At 45.9% G+C, this 23,486-nt stretch overlaps 1 protein-coding gene and 1 pseudogene across 1 annotated transcript in view; one reads left to right on the top strand and one right to left on the bottom strand.

Annotated features, from left to right (window-relative positions):
• The window catches only part of LOC128930015 (proprotein convertase subtilisin/kexin type 5-like), a 71,963-nt gene that overhangs the window by 17,175 nt on the left and 31,302 nt on the right, over positions 1–23,486 (bottom strand). The window contains exons 6-9 of the mRNA XM_078355017.1: positions 12,562–12,973; positions 10,099–10,329; positions 6,682–6,760; positions 452–713 (exon numbers count right to left, since the gene is read on the bottom strand). Coding sequence (XP_078211143.1) covers positions 452–713; positions 6,682–6,760; positions 10,099–10,329; positions 12,562–12,973 — 984 coding nt within the window. The remainder of the gene's footprint in view (positions 1–451; positions 714–6,681; positions 6,761–10,098; positions 10,330–12,561; positions 12,974–23,486) is intronic.
• LOC100402010 (glutathione peroxidase 1 pseudogene) lies at positions 12,434–13,106 on the top strand (annotated as a pseudogene).

The raw sequence follows: 23,486 nt of genomic DNA, 5'->3' as shown, positions 1-23,486 counted from the left end.
CTGGGCATCTCTTACGCCCCGTGTCTCACACCCCGGTCCCCAAGTCTCCACACATCGCGGTTGCGCTCGGGCCAGCGAGGCCAAGCGGCCGCGGGGAGAACAACCTCTGCCCTCGCCGGGGAGGGCCTTATGGCGGGAGGGGGCAGCGGGAAAGGAAAGAGAATCTGAGCCGAGAAGGCGCCGACAGGCCTGGGTGAAAGCGGTGCCACCCACCTGCGCGACCTCTTCGCCAGCCTTCAAGTACGGCCTAGGGGCGGGCTGGACGGGGGCGCGGGTCAGCCTCCTCTAGCCTCCGGCGAATGCTCCTTCTCCCTGACCCTCTAGCTGCGTCCCTCGCTCCCTCCGAAGGCAGCCGAGTGGGGAACGCAAGTCCTACGCAGGGCGCGACGGAGGGACAGCGGGGCGGACCGCGACCCTCCCCCGGCCCCGGCCCGCAGCGCTGCTCCTAGACCAGGCCCGGCCCGTCCAGGGATGCCCCCAACACGTCAGGAGGCGCGCTCCAGCCCTCCGCCGGCCTAGCCCACCGCTTCTCAGCCTCCCTGCCCGGGTCCCAGCGCGACTCCGCCACAGGCGCCGACCCCCGCCCTCTCCCCGCAGCTAGCAGTTCTGCAGGGATCGCAGCTTCCTGCAGGCTTTTGTCCGCACCGCCGAATCTCGCGATCTCGCGCGCAGCGGCCTCGAAAGTTTTAACAAAATGTAGACGTACTTCTTTCCTAAATATTGAGAAGCATTCATGGTGATCACATTTACGGAAAGATGTAAAGAAAAATGAGAAATTTGAATTTTAGGACAATCATTCTGTCATTAGTGTACCAGATGACCTGGTGTGGGGGCAAGATTCAGAAGTGGTGACCAGGCAGCTGTTTCAAAAGGTGTGATACTAGATACTGAGAATGGAAAATGAGGATAGTGAGAATGGAAGAAGATGTCATTAGATAACTATTTGGGAAAGAGAATCAACAGACCTTGAAGTTTCGCTTTGTTGGAGGTGGGTGGGTTGGGCGGGCATCAAGGGAAGGAGTCAAGGAGAACTTCAAAGTATTGGCCCAGGCTCGTGGGTAGATGGTGAGCCTTAAGGATCTCTGGGACAGACAACTAGGCTTCTGTAAAAGAGGCATGGAGCTTGGGAGAGTTTGAGGCAGAAGTCTCAGGGAATAGTGAAAGTAATGAAAATAAACAAGTTTCCCTCAGTGATTCAACAGGTAGAGTAGGAAAATGATGAGTGGGTGAACAATACTTCCTCAAGGAGATGATGCCTGTCTCTGGGCCTTGAAGGATGGGGTATGGGCAGGAGCAGCCCAGGTTAGAGGGAAGATGGGGAAGTTAAGAGCAAATGATGCTGGAGAGGATGATACATGAGGCGAGAAAGCAAGAGGAACCTCCAGGTGGTGAGAAGAGAGAAAGGGGCAAAGAAGGAAGAAAAACTTTCATTTTTCTATACCACATGCAAAATGTCAGACAGACTCTCAACTTTGCATTGATCACAAGTTGGATGGTATCTCTCACAGGTCTGTGTCCTTTGCTCGGCATAATAATGGTCTGGGCAGGTGCGATGACATTCTCCTTTAGAGCTAAGTAGAAAGAAAAATGTATCGCAAGACAGGCAGTCTGTGGGCTGTGGGCCCTGGCACGTCTTGCAGCTCCTGTTCCACTTCTCACACTGGCCGGTGGAGTTTTCTGCATAATATCTGAAACCAAGGGAGAAGAAAAGATGGAATATGAAGCTTTGCTCCTAAATTGGTTGCGGTGGAAAACATGGTAGTCAGGTTTCATTTAAAAGCTGGGTGACTTTCGCCTCTTTACCTTACTCATTAGATCACTGCTAATGCCACTAATGAATACAATGATTCCCAGTGTTCTTACCTGTAAATTGGGCCAATCTCTACCCTACTATTTGTGAAAATTAAATTGGGTAACACATATGAAAAGACCTAGTGCTTATCACACCTTGTAGCACCTACATCATCACTAGCTACCATTGCCTTTTTGTTTCAGGTGTGCCTCTCCAAATTCATGCTTTAAGTTGTGGTTAATAGGGGGCATCAGGGAATGGAAGGATTTTTTTTTTAATAGAGATGTGTATCTCACTATGTTGGCCTGGCCATTCAGAGATACATTTAAAAGATCCATCCAGGCCGGGTGCAGTGGCTCACACCTGTAATCCCAGCACTTTGGGAAGTTAAAAGAGAGTAAAGAAATTCTTTCTAAGGATGAACTTCTAAATGTCATCTGATTCATCTCTGTATCTCTAGACATCAGCACACTAAACCTATCCTAGAAACCTAAAGATTCATCTTTGGTTTCTCTGGTGCAAAACTATAGGTCCCAGTAGGCTTTTTTTGGTAGACTAATTCAGCTCCATGAACTTGATGAAAACTCATCCCGTGCCTAGGTCATGATGAGCCTTCCTCCATTTAGCCATCTGTCACTGATCTGAGTTAGTACACTTGTACCTCAGTGGCGCAGCTTGTCATAACTTGAGACTTGCTTCACTTTCTGCAGTTATGTGAAGAGCAATGACTACCATGTGTCAATCTGTAAGACTGAGGTACCTGAGAGACAAGGCGATAATGAACTGAATAGTTGACAAAGGTCACATAAGACTCAAGAAACCATCAAGAAAAAGTGAAATCTACACAGAGCAGAGGGAATACATGGGATTAGAGTCAGAAGATCAAATTTTTACTCCTGACTCTGCCATGTATTAGTAGCTACGTGACTTTGGGCAAGTCACTTACCCCTCTTAGGTTCACAAACCCTCCTCCCAGGTTCACTTACAGTTTCTTCATCTGTAAAATGAAGAGAACTCATATCAGAGTTCTCATGAGATTGTCACAGAATTAAATCATAATGTAAAGACACATTGTGAGTGGAAATACTTTGTAACTCTTAAGCAGCATCCCCAATTTTTTTAACCTAATGTTCTTATTATAGATTGTTATAAAGATGAAAAGCATCAGTAGGAACTCTGGGAAAGAAAGCGTATCAATTCCAAGTAGGTTTTTAATATTATCAAGAAATAATGCTGAAAGAGACAATGAAGAGTTTATCGGGTCAGATTAAAAGAGTGCAATACCGGGGTCCAAAGTGGCTGCCGCCAGAGGTCATGGCGCTTGTGAAGGCGAGGTCATCAGTTCAAGGCTAACCTGAGCAACCTCATAAGTTCAAACTGATTGGCAAAAAAAAAAAAAAAAAGAGTGCAATACCACTGCTTGCTCTGAGGACTCATCTCTTGAGCCTCCCAGCCTTGAAAATCATCTCATGCATAAGCACAAGCAGTAACCCAGGCTTCAAAGAAACTTCTCTGAGTTAAACACCAAAATAATTATGTAGGTTGGGATAGGGTGCAGAGAAATATATATCTACTTTTCCAAGGCAGAGGTTTAACATAAGAGGCTTATGGCAAGCATGTGGAACACTGATTTTATCAAAGGAAGAGTTCTCCTCATACACCTCATGAATATTCCATTTCTTCTTTATTAAAGAGATCTATGACAACCTGTGCCTCTCCCCATCAGCCCTGGGTAATTTCACATGCTGTGGAACAATTGTCTTCTTAATTCCATAGTCTGCATTCTATTTAGATCACGAGATGATCAAGCACCCTTTTTGTGCTTGAGAGTATTTACTGGCTAGATTTGAGGAAGATGGGATCCAGATCTTTGTAGACACTTACTATGGTGATGCAGAAGGGCTAAGCCAGGTAGCTTCATCCCTGTCTCTTTTTTTTATTTTTGTTGTTGTTGTTGTTGTTGTTGTTTTGAGACAGGGTCTTGTTCTGTTGCCCAGGCTGGAGTGCAGTGGTGTGATCTTGGCTCACTGAAACCCACCTCCCAGATTCAAGAAATTCTTATGCCTCTGACTCCTGAGTAGCTGGGATACAGGCACCAGCTAACAGACCCTGCTAATTTTTGTATTGTTAATAGAGACAGAGTTACACCATGTTGGCCAGGCTGGTCTTAAACTCCTGGCCTCGAGTGGTCTGCCTGCCTCAGCCTCCAAAAGTGCTGGAATTACAGGCAAGAGCCACTGTGCCCAGCTATCCATCCCTGTTCCTGTCTGTCAGGGACCTTTCTTCCTTGATCTATATAGCTGGTGCTTTTCCTTTTTTCCAAGATACGGTCTTGCTCTGTCACCCAGGCTGGAGTGCAGTGGTGTGATCTTGGCTCACTTCAGCCTCTGCCTCCCGGGTTCAAGCAATTCTGCTTCAGCCTCCCAAGTACCTAAGATTACAGGTATGTGATACCATGTCATGCTGATTTTTGTATTTTTAGTAGAGACAGGGTTTTACCCTGTTGGCCAGGCTAGTCTCGAACTCCTGACCTTGTGATCTGCCCTCTTTGGCCTCCCAAAGTGCTGGGATTACAGGCATGAGCCACCGTGCCCAGCCTGGCTGGTGTTTTTCAAGAGCTGCTAACTGTGGCTCTGTGCTGAGTGTTGTAGAAGCAAATGTAAGAAAGAAGAGGTGTTTTTCTTCCAGGAGTTTATAATTTTTGGGGGACAGGCATATAGGAATAAAAATAAACTCTAAAAGGTCAGTGATATGGTTTGGTTCTATGTCCCACCCAAATCTCATCTTGAATTGTACTCCCATAATTCCCATGTGTTGTGGGAGGGGCCTGGTGGGAGATGGTTAGATTGTGGGGGCAGTTTCCCCCATGATGTTCTTGTGGTAGTGAATAAGTCTTACGAGATCTGGTGGTTTCATAAAGAGAAACCCATTTTGCTTGATTTGCATTCTCTCTCTTTGCCTGCCACTATCCACATAAGATGTGACTTGCTCCTACTTGCCATCCACCATGATTGTGAGGCCTTCCCATCTGCCTGGGACTGTAAGTCGAATTAAACCTCTTTCATTTGTAAATTTCCCAGTCTTGGGTATGCCTTTATCAGCAGCGTGAAAACAAACACAGTCAGTCTTTGTCTTGCTCATCTTATTCATGCATACAAAGTGCTTGTCATGAAACGTGTTAAATAAATAAGTGAATGAATGAGATAAATCGAAATGCAAGGCAGCATATGGCACTAAAATTAATAAAATAAGCAGTAACTGCTATAGGACTGAAGAGACGTGTCTATTTGGGAGAAAGTATTTGAAGAAGGTCTAAGGTCACAGCCCTCTATTTGGGTCTGGAAACTCCCAATGCCCTAGGTTATTGATTGGGTAGAAAGAGTCAGAAACAGGCCTATCATCAATCTTTTATTCCTTCCTGGGAATGCCCAAGGGGAAAAAACAGGATGAATGGGTCAAACCCTCTTCCAAATATGCTGGCAATCAGACCTTCTGGTAACACAGTTTTTCCTAGCAGAAAAATAATAGAGTCCTTATCTGTGAAATGCTTTTAGAGAGATACATCAAGTGTGTGTCTAGGTTGTTAATGATAACAAAACTTGTAATCTGTGGATTTATGGAGGGCATGACAGGTTGGGGAATTAATGGGGAATAAGTGGAGATGTTAATGGAACTGTTTCCTTTGTAAATCAATGTTGCACATGCACTGCTCACCTCACATAAGCAGGTTGGGAGAATGTGAGTCCCTGAATTTTAAATCTGAATCTGAACAAATCCAGAAACTGAAGGAAAAGAACCTCCATTAATGGTCTTGGGCTTCTCTGAGGAAAGGATGCTTTGCCTCTGCCTTGTGATTGCTGAGACCTTTCCCAAATTGTTTTAATTTTTAGAAACAAGGTCTTGCTCTGTCACTGAGGCTGGAGTGCAGTGGTATAATCATAGCTTACTGCAGTCTCCAACTCCTGGGTTCAAGTGACCATCATCCCCAACCTCAGCTCCCATAGAAGCTGGGGCTATAGCCTCATGGCTCCATGCCCAGCTAATCTTATCTTAATATTTTACAGATTGGGGTCTCACTATGTTGCCCAGGCTGGTTCAAACTCCTTGCCTTAAGTGATCCTCCAGCCTCAACTTCCCATGCCAGTGGGATTACAGGCATGAGCCACAGTGCCAAGCTGTCACTATGCTTTGAATTATCAGTGAGGACTGTTGCTGAGGAAGATCAATTGCTCATGTGACTCTGGCCGGACAATCTGACCCTTTGTGTTAACTCACTGGGTCACTCTGCCTCTCCTGTTTCTCTTCTGTTATGGTGAATTGGTTCATCTTTGCTCCTTACTAGCACTGAGACTTCAACCTGGTTTTTTAAGTGTTCTAAATCTTAGTTTCCTCATTTGTAAAATGGGTTGATATCTGGTGTGGCTGTGGAATTACATGGGGGAAATGTATCGAGCACTTACCCTTCCCTACACTGGAGCAGGCACTCTTTTCCCAGCTGAAACCAGCCCAGGTGGCAGGAGTGGCACTGCCTGCTATGTCTCCCGTCACATGTCCTGCAAGAGCTGTGGCAGCGGGCACACCGGTGACTGTCCTCATCGGCATAGTAGCCCTCTGGGCAGTCCTTCACACAGGTTGTGTCTGTCAGGGGAGGAAAAAAGTCTTTCTGGACATTAAGCATGACAGGTCTCCCCTCTGTTATCCCTCCTATGTGCCATGGTGGGAGGAAGGAGAGGGCTCCAGGAGGAATGGAACAATGTCCCTGTGAGTTGATGGATATGCTTGGGAACTAAGGTGAGTGCCCCAGAAACAGAACTGCCCTAAGGCCATGAGGAATACCAGGAAAACAGAGGTCACAGTGGATTAGCCGTGGTGAGTAGAACAGAAACTACAGTCCAGTGACTGTGGATGTTGGCAACGGCTCAATGTCCAGCTCATGTATCCGATTAACTAGAGGGAAGCCCCAGTTTCCTAAAGGAAAAACACCTCTATATTGGTCTCTTATTGCTGTTCTTACAAAGTATCCCCACCTTGGGGGCTTGAAACAACAATTGATTACTGTTCTGGAGGTCAGAAGTCCAAACAGACCCACAGGACTCTGTTCACTTTAGAGGCTCTAGGAGGGAATCTGTTTCATTTCCTTTTCCACTTAGTAGAGTTCACTGCATGCCTTGGCTCATGGCCCCTTCTTCAGTCTTCAAAGGCAGCAATGCAGTATCTTCTCTCTGTCCCTGTGCTTCTGATCACATCACCTTCTACTACCGGCTCCAATCACCTGGCATCTCTTTTATCAGACCCTTGTGATGGCATTGGGCCTATGTGGATAATTCAGGATAATCTCTCTATGCCAAGATCCTTAATTAAATCACAGCCACAAAGTCCCTTCTGCCAAACAGAGTAATACATTGACGGGATCTGGGGATTAGGATGTGACATCTTCAGGACAGCCATTATCCAGTCTACCACAACATCCAAAAAAGTATCTAGTTTATAAATAGCCTAACCCTGGTGGTGTGGGGAAGGGTGGAGAGAATGTGAGGAGACCAGGCTGGGCAAATCTGGGCCCATCCCCAGGGGGCTACAGCTCTGTGTCCTACAGCAGCACTGAAGCCTCAGTTCTAATCTACAGCCTCCGTTGAGGGGAAGACCACTTTGTAGAGGCCAGGAGTCTTCCTCTCTGTATGAAGACATCTGAGATGATTACCAGTGGTATTCTAGATTGGAGATAAGTAGAAAAGAAAGTCCCAAGGATTGAGATTACATGGGAGACGTGGCTGGAGGGAATGCTTTTGTGAAGCAGCAACTGCTGGGGAGGAGAGTCACAGAGATTTGTGGACCAGGAGCTAAGGCAGCTGGAGACAGAAGACTGGTCTCCTTGAGTGTTTTTCTATTGTGAAGTGATCAGGAATGGTACTGAGAAGGGGTCTCCCTGCGTCTTAGCAGGGGGATGGCGTCCTTGCTCAACATGAAGAAGAAAAGCTTGCTACACACATCTTTAAAATATTTCTTTTAATGTTTAAAAATTTAAAATTTTAATTAATTTTTTTTGTAGGGATGAAGTCTCACTGTGTCGCCCAGACTGACCTTGAACTCCTGGGTTCAAGCAATCCTGCCTCAACTCCCCAAAGTGCTGGGATTACAGGTGTGAGCCACTGCGCCCAGCCAACCACATATGTCTATTTGGAGTTTCACGCTTTTGGTAGGGGAGGAAAGTGCTCATACTTCCTGGTCTTCACCATATCCATCTCTTTCTTCTGTCTCCTATGGCTTCTTTTTTGGTCAAGTTTTATTTCATTTTCTTTTTCCCATGCTTGTTTTAAGCCTAGTCACAGTACCCCTGGAAACCTGAGGACATTGCTTCATATTAGCAATAACCTTCAAACCTGATCTGAGGCACATGGCCAAACTTGGACTGTGCCACATTTTACTTAAGATTTCTTAATCAGCCACGCTAATGAAGGGGAAATTTTGATGAGGAGCTGAATATCTACATGTTCTTAAAGTGTAAGCCCACAGGCAACTTTTTTTTTTTTTGAGATGGAGTCTTGCTCCATGTAGCCCAGGCTGGAGTGCAATGGCACAATCTTGGCTCACTGCAACCTCCGCCTCCCGGATCCTTGTTCAAGAAATTCTCCTACCTCAGCCTCCCAAGTAGCTGGGATTACAGGCACGAGTCACCATGCCCAGCTAATTTTTGTACTTTTTAGTAGAGATGCGTGTCACCATGTTGGCCAGTCTGGTTTTGAACTCCTGACCTTGTGATCTGCCTGCCTTGGCCTCCCAAAGTGCTGGGATTATAGGCATGAGCCACTGCACCCCACTCAGGCTACTTATTAATTACAATGGAATAAATAGTAATTGTGCATTAGGGAAACAACATCTTGGTCAGACGATCAACATTAATATCACTGAAATCACGCACCTCCAGGTGTGACTCTTGGAGGACACAACAACCCTGTGAAGTATGCTGGCCAACACCCACACTCTGCAACTGGTCACAGGGCAACTTCACACCCATCCAAAAGGAAAAACGAAGACTGTATTTGTCTAAAGCATTGATATTGTGAAAGAGAAAGAAAGCCCATGGAAACGTTTCAGATTAAAGGAGGCTAAAGGGACATGGAAGGGCCTGGCTTAGTGGTTCACACCTGTAATCCCAAAACTTTGGGAGGTTGAGGCAGGAGAATAGCTTGAGCCCAGGAATTTGAGACCAGCCTGAGGAACACAGTGAGACCCTTGTATCTTAAAAGAAAAAGAAATTAGCTGGACGTGACATGGAAGGGCCAGGCATGGTGGCTCATGCCTGTAATCCCATCCCATCTACTTGGGAGGCAAAGGCAGGAGGATCTCTTAAGCCTAGGAATTCAAGGCTACAGTAAGCCATGATCATGCCAGGGGACTCCAGCAGCCTGTGAACCATGCCTGGCCACCCGTCTCTTAAAAAAAAAAGTGGCTGGGCACGGTGGCTCATACCTGTAATTCCAGCACTTTTGGAGGCTGAGGAGGGCAGAGTGCTTGAGGCCAGGAGTTCAAGACCAGCCTCTCCAACATGGTGAAACCACATCTCTACCAAAAATATAAAAAAAATTAGCTGGATGTGGTGTGCTCACCTGCAGTCCCAGATACTCAGGAGACTGAGAATCCCTTGAACCCAGGAGGCAGAGGTTACAGTGGGCCAAGATCATACCACTGCACTCCACCCTGAGCAACAGAATGAGACTCTTCAAAAAACAAAACAACCAAATGAACAACAACAACAAGTGGGGGGACATGGAAGTGAAATGAAACAAGTGACTCTAGACTGAACCCTAAAGGGGAACTGACAAAATTTTAATATGGATAGTATATTAAAGTATTGTATGAATGAAAAATTTACTAGAGTTGATAACTATCCTGTGGTTATGTAAGAAAATAACACTAATCTGAGGAAATAGGTACTAAAATATTTACGGGAAAGGGGCCACAATATATGTAACCTGCCCACAAATGGCTTTGAAAAAATAATATTGGGAATGATGTTCATGTATACACTGAGAGAGTGAGAGAGTGTGACAGAGAGAATGAGTGAGAAGGGGAGAGAGAGCCACAAACAAACGATAAAGCAAATGAGGTAGAAGATGAGCAAGGGGCAAACTGGGTGAAGCCCATCCCTGCGCTGTTCTTTGTATGGTTCTCACTCTCGCATTATTTGCCAAACACAAGGCAAAAAATTAAAAAGAAATCAGCCAATATCTACTGGACAAGGCAGTGTTCGAGGAAGATTCCCAGAGGGAGGGAAACACAAAGCCCTCCTTGGAGAGGTAACTCACTGAGAAGAAGGCTGTCCCTGGGGCACGTGCAGCACTGGTCCTCTGCCGGCCCTGTGCAGCGGAAGCACTTAGCATGGCAGGGCTTGCACCTAGTAGCATCCTCATCCCAGTACTCGTAGGGGGTGCATTTCTCATTGGCCATGCAGCTCCCACGGGGGTTCTTCATCAGGCCTTTCTGACAGGTGGTGCAGGTCCCAGATGATGAGCAGGTCAAGCAGGATTTGTGGCAACCTGCGGGCATGGAGGGATGGCAGAGAGAGTGAGTGACAGCCAGGGTGGCCCTCAGTGGAATGTCTTCCCCTTGGAAATAATGCTCACAGTTCTTCCACATTTCTTCCAGAGATTTCCAGAACTCTGGGCCAAGGGTGTGGGGCTATGAGTTGGGTACAGCCCTTGAACTCTGGGGAGGACCATTCTTTTGCAAAATGAGAGAAAATTATTTTATTTTCTCTGTGGCACTCAGGAAGTGCCTTCATGCAACAGCCACCTCAGAAATCTTAGTAAGGCTCACTATAGTTACTCAAACTGCAACAAAATAATAACAAGCCATTCTGTAACAGCACCTTTTCCACCAGTGTAACACCTGTTATGGTCCTCCACTTACCTCACTTACCTCACTTACCTTGAGCTCATCACAAGTACAGCAGTTGCTGGAATGTATTTAACTGTCTGTTGAGAAATAAAGGTCCCCTTTGCATTTATTTTTGAATACATAGTGCCTGTGAGAGGGCCTGGCATATAGCAGGACTCAGTAAGTATTTGCTAGACAAAGATAAATAACAATTCACTTTCACCTCTAGGTTTTCTTTTTTTAAATTTAATTAGAAATGGGAGCTGGGTGCGGTGGCTCATGCCTGAAATCCTAGCACTTTAGGAGTCCAAAGTGGGTGGATTGCTTGAGCCCAGGAGTTCGAGAGCAGCCTGAGCAACATGGCGAACCAGTCTCTACAAAAAATCACAAGAATTAGCATGGTGATTTGGGCCTGTAGTCACAGCTACTCAGGAGGCTGAGGTAGAAGGATCACCTGAGCCCAGGAGGTCAAGGCTGCAGTGAGCTGTGATTGCACCACTGTACTCCAGCCTGGGTGACAGAATGATACCCCGTCTCAAAAAAAATAGAGATGGGGCTTCACTTTGCTGGCCAGGCTGGTCTTGAACTCCTGGCCTCAAGTGATTTTCCTGCCTTGGCCTTCCGAAGGGCTGGGATTACAGGCACGAGCCACTGCACCAGGCTGACCATCTCTGGGTTTTAGTAGTTGCTGTTCTCCCTGCCTGGAATTCTCTTCTCCCAGATGCGTGCAGGGTTTGCATCCTCCCTTTCTCAATGAAATCTTTTAAGACATCTCAAGTTTTATCTCCATTCTGCCAATCTTCGTGTCCTGCCCCTTTGCCTTATTTTTATTCTTGGCTTATGGTCTTCCCTAATAGAATGTGAGTTCTATGAAGGCAGAGACTCTTTTTGTCTCACTCCCTGCTGTTCCCCCGGCCTGAAAGAGCACATGGCACATAGCAGGCCCCAGGTAAGTCTTCCCTGGGTGAACAGATGCATGGTATTATTATTGTTGTTTATATTATCCTCTCATTTTATCTAAATCAGGAAATTGGGCTGGAGATGCCAAGTCACTTATGCTAAGTAGTATCAGGAGTTGAACCCAGGACCTCAGCAACTGCCTCACTACTTCTGTCCCAGTGCCTCAGGAAAGGTATGGGACTTTTAGAGGTGTCTGTACTATCTATTAAGGGATAATCTGGGTGATCAGAATGGATCTAAAGTTCTTGTGTTTCTTAGAGAAGATCCTGCTTAGAGATTGATTGGTTGGTTGAAAACAGGGTCTTGCTCTGTTTCCCAGGCAGCGGCAGTGGCCGCCCAGTCGGTGTACGCCTTCTTGGCGCGGCCCGCTGGCCAGCGGGGAGCCTGTGAGCTTGGGTTCCTGCTGGACAAGGTGCTGCTTTTTGGGCCAGTTGCGGTGGCTTAAGCCTGTAATCCCAGCACTTTGGGAGGCCGAGGTGGGTGGATCACGAGGTCAAGAGATCGAGACCATCCCGGTCAACGTGGTGAAACCCCATCTCTACTAAAAATACAAAAAAATTAGCTGGGCATGGTGGCGCGTGCCTGTAATCCCAGCTACTCAGGAGGCTGAGGCAGGAGAATTGCTTGAACCCAGGCTGCGGATGTTGCGGTGAGGCGAGATCGCGCCATTGCACCACTCCAGCCTGGGTAACAAAAGCAAAACTCCATCTCAAAAAAAAAAAAAAAAAGAAAGAAAGAAAAAGAAAAGAAAAGAAAACAGGGTCTTGTCTTGCTCTGTTTCCCAGGCGGCGGCGGCCGCAGCCCAGTCGCTGTACGCCTTCTCGGCGCGCCCGCTGGCCGGCAGGGAGCCTGTGAGCCTGGATTCCCTGCGGGACAAGGTGCTGCTTATCGAGAATGTGGCGTCCCTCTGAGGCAGCACGGTCCGGGACTACACCCAGATGAACGAGCTGCAGCGGTGCCTCGGGCCCGGGCCTTGTGGTGCTCGGCTTCCCGTCCAACCAGTTTGGACATCAGGAGAACGCGAAGAACGAAGAGATTTTGAATTTCCTCAAGTACGTCCGACCTGGTGGTGGGTTCGAGCCCACCTTCATGCTCTTCGAGAAGTGCGAGGTGAATGGTGCGGGGTCGTACCCTCTCTTCGCCTTCCTTCGGGAGGCCCTGCCAGCACCCAGCGACGATGCCACTGAGCTCATGACAGACCCCAAGCTCATCATTTGGTCTCTGGTATGCCAAAATGATGTTGCATGGAACTTTGATAAGCTCCTGGTGGGCCCTGACAGTGTTCCTGTGCGCAGGTACAGCCGCCGCTTCCAGACCATTGACATCGAGCCTGACATCGAAGCCCTGCTGTCCCAAGGGCCCAGCTGTGCCTCGGGCACCCCTCCTACCTCAGCTGCCTGGCAGTTGTAACGCTGCTTTCTGGGGGATTTTCATCTGTGAGGGTGTTTCCTCTAAACCTACAAGGAGGAACACCTGATCTTCCGGAAAATACCCCCTAGAGAATGAACCTTCCAGAAAATACCCCGTAGAGAATGGGTCCTGTCCATCCCAGTCTCTCTGCCAGACCAAGGCAAGTTTCCCCACTAATAAAGTGCCAGGTGTTAGCAGAAAAAAAAAAGAAAAAGAAAAAAAAAAACAACAAAAAACAGTGATGTGATCATGGCTTACTGAAGCATTGACCTCCCAGGCCAAAGCGATCTCCCATCTCAGCCTCTTGGGTAGCTGGGACCACAGGTACACACCACCACATCTGGCTAATTTTTATATTATTATTGTTTTTTAAGAAATAGGGTCTTGCTATGTTGCCCAGGCAGGTCTCAAATTTCTGGACTCAAATGATGCTCCAGCTTTGGCGTCTCAAAGTGTTGAGATTACAGATGCACGCCACCATCCCCAGCTGAGATTGCTTCATTCTAAATGCTTTTCTACACCTCCCTAAATCTTAATTTTCAGATCGGGTTCTTTGTGTCATCTCTCTGGAAAGTCAGTTTGTCTCTGTGTTTCTTCCAAGACCACATTCCTTTTCCTCCCTTTGGTCTGGTACAAAGTGCAATCACATTGTAGGGAGACACATCAAGTGAGTCTCCAACTCTGTCCTCACTAGAAGGGTCACATTGAGCAGGTGCTTAGCTTCTTAAAGCATCTATTTCCTTCTCAGAAAAATGGAGAAAATCGCCATATACCTCAATGGCTCTCAACTTACAGTAAGCATCAGAATTACTGGGGGTGGGAGGAGGAATTAAAATGTTGGGTGCAGGGATCTGTGGCTTTTAGAGCTGTCCAGGTGATTTCAATGAGCAACCAGGTGTCTTTTTCAAGATAATGAAATCAGGTAAGTTAAGAAAACCTGCTCTGAGACCTGTAAAGCTCCCTGTATGGTAAATTACTTTCATTATTGAACATCAGAGAAAGGCAGGAAGTTCACCCTGAGTTCCTGCCCTCACACAGGCAAGATGGCACCAAAGGCCTGTGGCTGAGTTTGTCACCTCCCAGAAGCCATCTCCAGACCCGCGAATGCCCACCTGTTCTGCATGTGGGCACAGCCTTGATGTCCATGGTTTTTCACAGGTGAAAAACCATGTAGGACATTAACACTAAATAATGCTTTATATAAAACACACAAAAAGGGGTATCCGAATCACAAGGCTGGAGCAGAAAGCCTTCAGGAGTGAGACACATCTTCATGTCCTACCAAAAACCTTCCCCTGAGTATGTTCTAGGGCGTGGGTGTCCCAGAGTTTCTCAGTGGAAGGTCACTCTTGTTAGCGGAACTGCCTCTGGACATCTATCTTGTGTTTGCTTGGGGGTGACATAGAGGGGTGAAGGGCTGCTGGCTGCCTCATCGGAGTAGATCCTGGGGCTCTGAAAAGCCCCCTGACCACACATTTCTCTCACTTGCTAGAGAATTCTAGTAATGCATAACTTATTTTCCTGTCCCTTGATAATGAATAAGAGGCAAATGATTCATGCGGAGTTAAAATATAAGGGGGAGGGCGGATTACTTGAGGTCAGGCGTTCGAGACCAGCCTGGCCAACATGGTGAAATCCTGTTTCTACTAAAAATACAAAAATTAGCTGGGTGTGGTGGTGCATGCCTGTAGTCTCAGTTACTCAGGAGGCTGAGGCAAGAGAATCACTTGAACTCAGGAGGTGGAGGCTGCAGTGAGCTGAGATTATGCCACTGCACTCCAGCCTGGGCAACAGAGCGAGACTCCATCTCAAAAACAACAACAAAAAACATGGGCCAAGTGCAGTGGCTCACGCCTGTAATCCCAGCACTTTTGGAGGCTGAGGTGGGTGAATCACTTGAGGTCAGGAGTTGGAGACCAGCCTAGACAACATAGTGAAACCCCATCTTCACTAAAAATATGAAATAAGCCAGGCACAGTGGCACATGCCTATAGTCCCAGCTACTCAGTAGCCTGAGGCAGGAGAATCGCTTGAACCCAGGAGGCGGAGGTTGTAGTGAGCTGAGATCATGCCACCACACTCTAGCCGACAGAGTGAGACTCTGTCTCAAAAAACAAACAACAACAACAAAACCATGGAGAAAGACAAGAGGCACCAAGAAAGTCTTTTATGGTGGCACAGTTTGCTTGTGCTATAAACTTTTAATGGCTTAACATTTCAAGAAAAGTCTTGGGTGACTTTTGAAGATTCCTCCTCTGTGCTGTAAATCTTCATGTGAGAATGTTATTTTGATCAGCAGTTCATAGCCACTGTTGTGAGGAAGGTCCATGTGATTTGTCACTAATAAAAGTTACCTGTACAAAGCTTATGAGAGATTCATTTAAAAGAAAATTTACAACCAATTCACAATAATGACTCCTTGAGTGAGGAGGTAAAGGATGAGATGGGCTGGACATGGTGGCTCACACCTATAATCCCAGCACTTTGGAAGGCTGGATTGCTTGATGAAGCCAGGAGTTCAAGACCAGCCTGGGCAACATTCTGAGACCTCATCTCTATATCCCCAGCAACTCTGGAGACTGAGGTGGGAGGATCACTTGAGCCCAAGAGATGGAGGCTTCAGTGAGCCATGTCTGTACTACTAAATTTGAGCCTGGGCAGCAGCGGGAGACCTTGTCTCAAAAATAAAAAAAAAGATTGAGATGACAGTTCTGTGGCTGGGCCTGGGCTGGAATTGTGCAAACCCTGGAGCCTATTTTGAACCCCAGAAGTCTTTACCTCTGCACTCCTTAGTCTCTTTTTCATAATAGGTTCCTGCCAGACACTCCTCCAAGCACAGCCCAGCCCATCGTAGAGGACCCAGGAACTCTATGATGCAGTCATCAGCGTTGGGGCCACTGCACTCCAGGCAGTCTTTATGGCAGGGGACACAGTGGCGTGAGTCTGCATAGGAGCCACGGGGACAGGACTGGTGGCACACATCATTGTGCAGGAAGAACTCAGGCATGCACTCTGGGGAAAGGAGGAAGCAGCAAGTTATCTCTGGGGGAAAGGAATACATTGTTTCTGCAGTGGGTGAGCTCCTCCCTCAGCTCTCTGGTTGATTTGACTTGAGAGTATGCTTACCCTTCCCCCACCTGCCAGGGTCTATATCTTATGAGATATCAAGTCTATATCTTATGCTTACTCCCCCCCACCCCACCACCACCTGCCAGGAGGGGAAGGGTAAGCATAAGATATAGACTTGATATCTCACAAGCCCTGGCTTGATGGTGGGAGGCTACACATGGTGACCATATTAGATGGTGCTGGACTTAAACACACTGAAGTGGTCTGCCCTTTGGAGGTGCAAAAAATTGCAATGCTGCAAAAGACAGGGATAGTTGAGAGGCTGGAGGTATTGTTTGAAAAACCCAAAAAGCATGAACAGATTTTAAAAGTTGTATTAAGATTTTAAAAGTTGTATTGAGAACTTCACACTCTGTTCAATACAGAAAGCAGTTCAGGAATGGTTGGATGAACTTTTCATTCATTGTTCAGGTACCACAACAAATAAAGATTTGATCAGTGTGAAGAATATGTTGTGGGTTTATTTTATTTCTGTTCATTTTCCTACTTTGGAGGGAATCCTGGAAAACACTTGAGGTCACACCAAGAGAACACTTTGGATAGGGCAGCACCAGTTAAATCAGTCTGTATTATTATTCTGGATAGGAAATTGAACAGCTTTTTGGGGGAGATAATTCCTGAGGAAAAAAACAACAAAACTTGTTCATAGCCAGAGTGGTCAACTCAGTCATAGCTGCCCAAACTTATTTTTTTCTTACCCTTTTTAACAATTGTAGTTTTCTTCTTTTTAGACTGAGTGTTGCTCTTGTTGCCCAGGCTGGAGTGCAAAGGTGTGATCTTGGCTCACTGCAACCTCTGCCTCCTGGGTTCAAGCAATTCTCCTGCCTCAGCCTCTGGAGTAGCTAGGACTATAGGCACCCCCACCACACCCGGTTTATTTTTAATTTTTTTCTTTTTCCTGTTTGAGGTCCCGCTCTGACACCAGGCTGGAGAACAATGGTGCAATCTCGGCTCACTGTAACATCCACCTCCCAGTTCAAGTGATTCTTCGGCTTCAGCCTCCCGAGTAGCGGGGACTACTGGCTTGCACCACCATGCTCTGTATATTTGTTTTTAGTAGACACAGGATTCCACCACATTAGCCAGACTGCTTGAACTCCTGACCCCAGGTAATCCTCCCATCTCTGCCTTCCAAAGTGCTGGGATTATAGGCATGAGCCACTGTACCTGGCCAAACAATTTCAATTTTCTAGCTACTTCGTGTTTTGTTGTTTACTAGCAGTCTGTAAGATTTTATGTTCAAAAAGATGGGAACAGCTGGGCGCAGTGGCTCATGCCTGTAATCCCAGCACTTTGGGAGACTGAGGGAGGTGGATCACCTGAGGTAAGGAGTTTGAGACCAGCTTGACCAACATGGAGAAACCCCATCTCTACTGAAAATACAAAATTATCTGGGCATGGTGGTGGGCACTGTAATCCCAGCTACTCAGGAGGCTGAGGCAGGAGGATCACTTGAATCCAGGAGGCAGAGTTTGTGGTGAGCCAAGATCTCACCATTGCACTCCAGCCCGGGTGACAAGAGTGAAACTCCATCTCAAAACCCAAAAATCAAACAAAGGGAACATTAAGTTTTTCTCTGTATCTCTAGCACTTAGGATAGCACTTGCACACCTGCTGTGTGTACATGTGAGTGTGTGTAAGAAATCATGCAGAAAGCGGCTCTTGCTTGTCTTAGCTTGCAGCATCCATAATGAAAAGGGTGTATCCCACCCTCAATTTCTCTGATGACAGGCACAGAGACGTACCTTTTGGGAAAGGTAGGACGAATGGTTCCCGCAGCTCTTTGCCATCCACCCTCAGATAATCGGCCCCACCGGGTGGCTCAGTAGAGCCTGGCTCTCCTATGGAAAGCTCCCAGGTACCTTTGCATGTTTTCTCATGGATGCAGTCCTGACACATCTCTGGGCAGTGCTTACACACCCCCTCCACAGCCATGTGCCTCTCGGGGCAGGTTTCCTGGCACACTCCGTGGTGCAGGATGAGGGCTCCTTCACAAGAATGGCAGTTGGTGGCATTGCCTTCACACGTTCTGCAAGGAGAGCTACAGCATTTGCATACGCCATCTTCTGCATAGACGCCCCTGTGGAAGGAAGAGAGAGCACAGCTGGAGAAGTGATTCATTCCTGGGGGAAAGGAATTAGGGCTAAAAACAAAAGGGCTCCTGCTGTTATCAGCTGAGGGGCATCCATGGATTTATGAGGAAGTGAAAAAGAACATGCAGAAAAATGAAAGGAAAAGGACAGGCATTAGTCTTGTGAAGGAGAATAAATCTTGGGACCCTAATATCACTAAGCCAAAGGGGAAAGTCAAGCTGGGAAGTGCTTAGGGCAAACCTGCCTCCTATTCTATTCCTTCAAAAGATAGCTACTGGCCAGGCCAGATGGCTCACGCCTATAATCTCAGCACTTTGGGAGCCTGAGGTGGGAGGATCTCGATGGCAGGAGATCGAGACCATCCTGGCCAAGATGGTGAAACCCCATCTCTACTAAAAAATACAAAAATTAGCTGGGCATGGTGGTGCATGCCTATAATCCCAGCTACTGTGGAGGCTGAGACAGGAGAATCACTAGAACCTGGGAGGGGAGGTTGCAGTGAGCAGAGATCATGCCACTGCACTCAAGTCTGGGTGACAGAGAGAGACTCTATCTCAAAAAAAAAAAAGTTGTTACTAAGATTTAAAAAAGCTACAGTGGGTCGGGTAGGGTGACTCATGGCTGTAATTCCAGCACTTTGGGAGGCCAGGGTGTGTAGATCACCTGAGGTCAGGAGTTCAAGACCAACCTGGCCAACATGGTGAAACCCCATCTCTACCAAAAATACAAACAATTAGCTGGGTATGGGGGCAGGCACCTGTAATTCCAGCTACTTGGGAGGCTGAGGCTTCAGAATTGCTTGAACCCAGGAGGCGGAGGTTGCAGTGAGCGGAGATCATGACATTGCATTTCAGCCTGGGCAACAAGAGTGAAACTTTGTCTCAAAAAAAAAAAAAAGATATATATTACTGTTAAAACATTTTTTTTGGCCAGGTGTGGTGGCTCATGCCTGTAATCCCAGAATTTTGGGAGGCTGAGGTGGGTGGATCACAAGGTCAGGAGTTCAAGACCAGCCTGGCCAACATGGTGAAACTCTGTCTCGACTAAAGATACTGAAAAAAAAAAAATTAGCCAGGCATGGTGGCAGGCACCTGTAATCTCAGCTACTTAGGAGGCTGAGGCAGGAGGATCACTTGAATTCAGGAAGCGGAGGTTGCAATGAGCTGAGATCATGCCTCTACACTCCAGCCTGGGCGACAGGGCAAGACTCCATCTCAAAAAAAAAAAAAAACACTTTTTTTCATGAATAAATACTATATTTGCTAACTTATAAATAACTCTGAATATCTGGATGCTGTGCCATTGCAGGTTATGTTCCTGTTATAAATATTATTGCTGTTCTAGGATGGATCACACCCCAAGGGTGATTCTTAGAAATAGCAATAAAGCTTCCCGAGATAAACTGGATATTGTATGTTCCTCAGACTCTGTGTCTTCTGTTGTTGGTTTTCTTTTTTTCTGTAAACACAAAGATGAGGGATTCTGCCATAATCAGATCATCCTACCCATAACAGGACGACATATGCTCGTAATTCTGCAGTATTCCTAGGCCACGCTAGTAACTTTCCTACTGCTCAAAAAATATAGACTCTCTTGATGGCTGTTTATCTTCATAGTGTGCCATGGTTCCATGAGAATGGTTAAACCCAGACGCAGAGGAAAAAAACATTGAGCAATCAGCTAACTGGAGTAAAGCAAAATGCATCTCTTTCTTCCTTGTTTCAATGCTTTAGCAATTCCTGGAACATTCAAAGAATCCAAGAGAGAGTTGGAAAAGGTAATGATTAAATAAATAAGACAATAATAATGACAAGGAGTTCAATCCTGCCACTGAGAAAGCAGTGACTGACTCTGATCCTGACCTTTAGGATCCCTGACCTTCACCTTTGCTTCATTGTAACACTTGGCTCATTTTGCCGGGTGGGATGGAGCTCGGTTGCTAGGGAAGGAGGACTGGGAGTTTCCTGACCTGCCTTGTCACCCGGGTTCTCTTACTCTGATGCTTTGCTACCCTTCCTCCACTCTCTGCTGGACAAAATCCTCCAAGAACTAGTGACCATCAAGCGCAAATACCCAGCTGGGGATGAAGCTGGAAAACAGCATGCTAAGTCAAAAAGTCGATCACCAAAAAAAACAAAAAAACAAAAAAACATGTTTTGTCTTTTTGGTTTTATATGTTTTGTTTTTGTTTTCAGAGAAGGGTCTTGCTATGTTGCCTAGGCTGGCCTTGAATTCCTGGGCTCAAGCAATTCTCCAGTCTTGGGCTCCTGATAGCTGGGAATATAGGTGTGCACCATGGCCACCACGGTTGGCTAAAAGAACATATTTTATACAAGCCCATTTATAGGAAATGTCCAAGAATAGCGAATCTATCAAGATTAGTGGTTACTTAGGGCTGGGGAAATGGAAAAAGCGGGAATAACAGCTAAAAGGGTATAGGGTTTCTTTCTGGGTTGATGAAAAGATTCTAAAAATGATTATTGTAATGTTGCATAACTGTGAATATACTAAAAACTATTGAATTATACACTTTTATATCTCAATAAAGTTGTGATTTTTAAAAATACTCAATTGTACAAGAAGGCAGCATTGAGTGATAGTTAAGCATCTGGACATCAATGCCAGAGAGGTTTGGTTCAAATTCTGGCCATACCACGTATTCAATGGATAAAATCGAGCCTAATATTATTTTCCTCATCTGTGAAATGAGGGAAAATAATATAGTATGTGGATAAGAGAATTCTTCTGAGAATTAATGGAATCATACATTTAAAGCTCTTTGCACAATACCTGGACATTGCAAGCATTAAAAATATGGTGATTTAAAATGTTTTTTCCTTTGGAATCTCTTACCTCTTTGTATATTAAGGCCCTGAGAAGTATGATGCTGACTGATATAAACCTCTATTACTGGATCATAAGGCTTTTGCAGACCCAGACTTCCTGCACTTGGTTTTAACTTAGCTTCCCACATCAATATCAATACCAATATCAATTGTTGGTAGAAGAATAAACTCCACTGAGCTACACATCCACAATACAATACATTGATATTGTATCAGTATCAACTTTTACACCTAGTTGGTGCTAAATATGTATCTGTGTTATTGAACTGAATATGCTTGGCTTCTACACTAGATTGGATGCTTTTTTAGTGTAAATGCCATAGCTTATATTTATACTCTATGAAGTCCATCTCAGTAATAAAAACAAATATGTCATTAGGAAACAGGTGTTGTTTTAATCAAATTCTTCTAATAAGAGGGCAAATGAGAATTTGCCCTTAAAGTAGACACTGCCAGTTATTTTCCCAAATTCATTTTCTGCCTCCCTCTCTCCATTTTTCATGGCTGTCAGAGTTCTGATTTGGGTGTTCGGGGGTGAAGCTTGTTCAGGCTAAGCCAGTCCAGTCCTTATGTTTTCATGCTTTTTTCCAAAGATTGATTTAGGGAGGTATTAGTGATGCATTCTTGCTACTGATATCAGAAGGGAAGTCTGTGGAAATTTTCTTTTCTCTCAAGAAAGGGATCAACAAAGGGAAACATTGCCTTTCCTGGCCTGGTTATGGCTGCATGGGGCCACAGGGTCTGGAGCAGAGACGGACAGTGTGGGCTCAGCATTGGCACCAGTCAGAGTGGATGAACTAAGGTACAAGAGCAAAATGGAAAAACTGGGTTTTCCAATGAGCCTTTTGGCCACTGAAGCGAGCAGTACTGGACTTCCAACATTTTTTTTTGTGAGATAGTACTCCCTGTTGTGCCTCAGTCATTCTACTTGGCATTTCTGTTGCTTATTGCTGAAGGTTTCTTGCTGGACTTTGCATTTGCTATTTCCCACTTTCTTCCTATGTAAATTCTGAAGGTGGGACCATTGGTAGGGAGAGCAAAGCAATTACAAACCAGGAGACCAAGGAAACCAGGAGGAATCAATAAACAACTAACCAGGAGTTATTTATTAAAATTAATGTCTCACCTATTTAAACCTGTAGAAGAGATTCACATCACAGTCTTACTTTAGTAATGGAGAAAAAGACTGACAACAGTTGATCATTAATACAAGATGGGAAAAGAACTTTTTTTTAAGAGACAGGGTCCTGCTTTGTCATCCAGGCTGGAGTGCAGTGGTACAATCATAGCTCACTGCAGTCTTGAACTCCTGGGCTCAAGGGATCCTCCCACCTCAGCCTCCCAAGTAGCTGGAACTACAGGCAACCACTGGCTAATTTTTCGATTTTTTGTATACAGAGTCTTGCTATGCTGCCTAGGCTGGTTTCAAACTCTTGGCGATCCTTCCATCTTGGCCTCCTGAAGTGTTGGGATTACAGGCGTGAGCCACTACACCCAGCCCCTGAACATACCTTTCATAAAAGTAAAAATATACGCATAAAATAGTCACAAAGGAGGAGTGGGCATCTGGCCTCACATAAGTCCTCTGTGGCCCACAGCAATGTCAGTCAACAGAGGACATTTATGTGGGCACTCATAGAGTGAGAAGTTTTTCGGTAAATAAGAAGGAATTGTTACCGAAGGACCATAGGAGAGTGATTACAAGCAGGAAGTAAAAGAAAAAAGGGAACTTACTCCTGGCACTTGGAGAGGCACCTGCCTTCCTAAAGAGGGCGGCCAGGCTGCATCTGGCACTTTTCACAAAGACTGGCTCCAGAGCAGATGGCACAGGTCTCTGCATGGTTCTCACATCTCCTGCTCCTTACAGAGGGCCATGTGCCTTGAGGACAGGAAGGAACACAGGCTTGAGCCAACAGATACGCACCTAGAAATCCAGGGAAGAGGGAAGATGGGAATAGTCATCATGTGTTTCTCCATGCAGACATGGCCTTTTTAGCCTTTCCAAAGACCAAAGTATCCAGGCATTTATTTCAGGCTTACCAAAATATTTAGTAGTGATTCTAAGTCCTCCAGGATGAGTTACATTTCTAGAAAGGCAATTCACAGCAAGAGGCTTTTGCTGTTTCTTTCCTTTTCTCCAGATATTAGGTGTAGGTCATGATGGGACTTCCCTTTGCCCAGCTGATCAGTCTTATTAACACCCTGTCTGTGTCTTCCTGGTGTAAGGCAGCTGTACATGTCCAGCTTGATAGAATCTATTAATACTCTGCTTCCCCAGAGCCCGTCTTGTAAAGACACTAACATAGTTGCAACTTTTTTTTTTTTTTGAGACGGAGTCTTGCTCTGTCTCCCAGGATGGAGTGAACTGGTGCGATCTCA

This window comes from Callithrix jacchus, chromosome 17 (genome assembly GCF_049354715.1).
Source record: "Callithrix jacchus isolate 240 chromosome 17, calJac240_pri, whole genome shotgun sequence".
In the NCBI taxonomy this organism is placed as follows: Eukaryota; Metazoa; Chordata; class Mammalia; order Primates; family Cebidae; genus Callithrix; species Callithrix jacchus.
The sequence above is the reverse complement of the archived record's forward strand: the minus strand, read 5'-3'. Positions and strand labels throughout refer to the sequence as shown.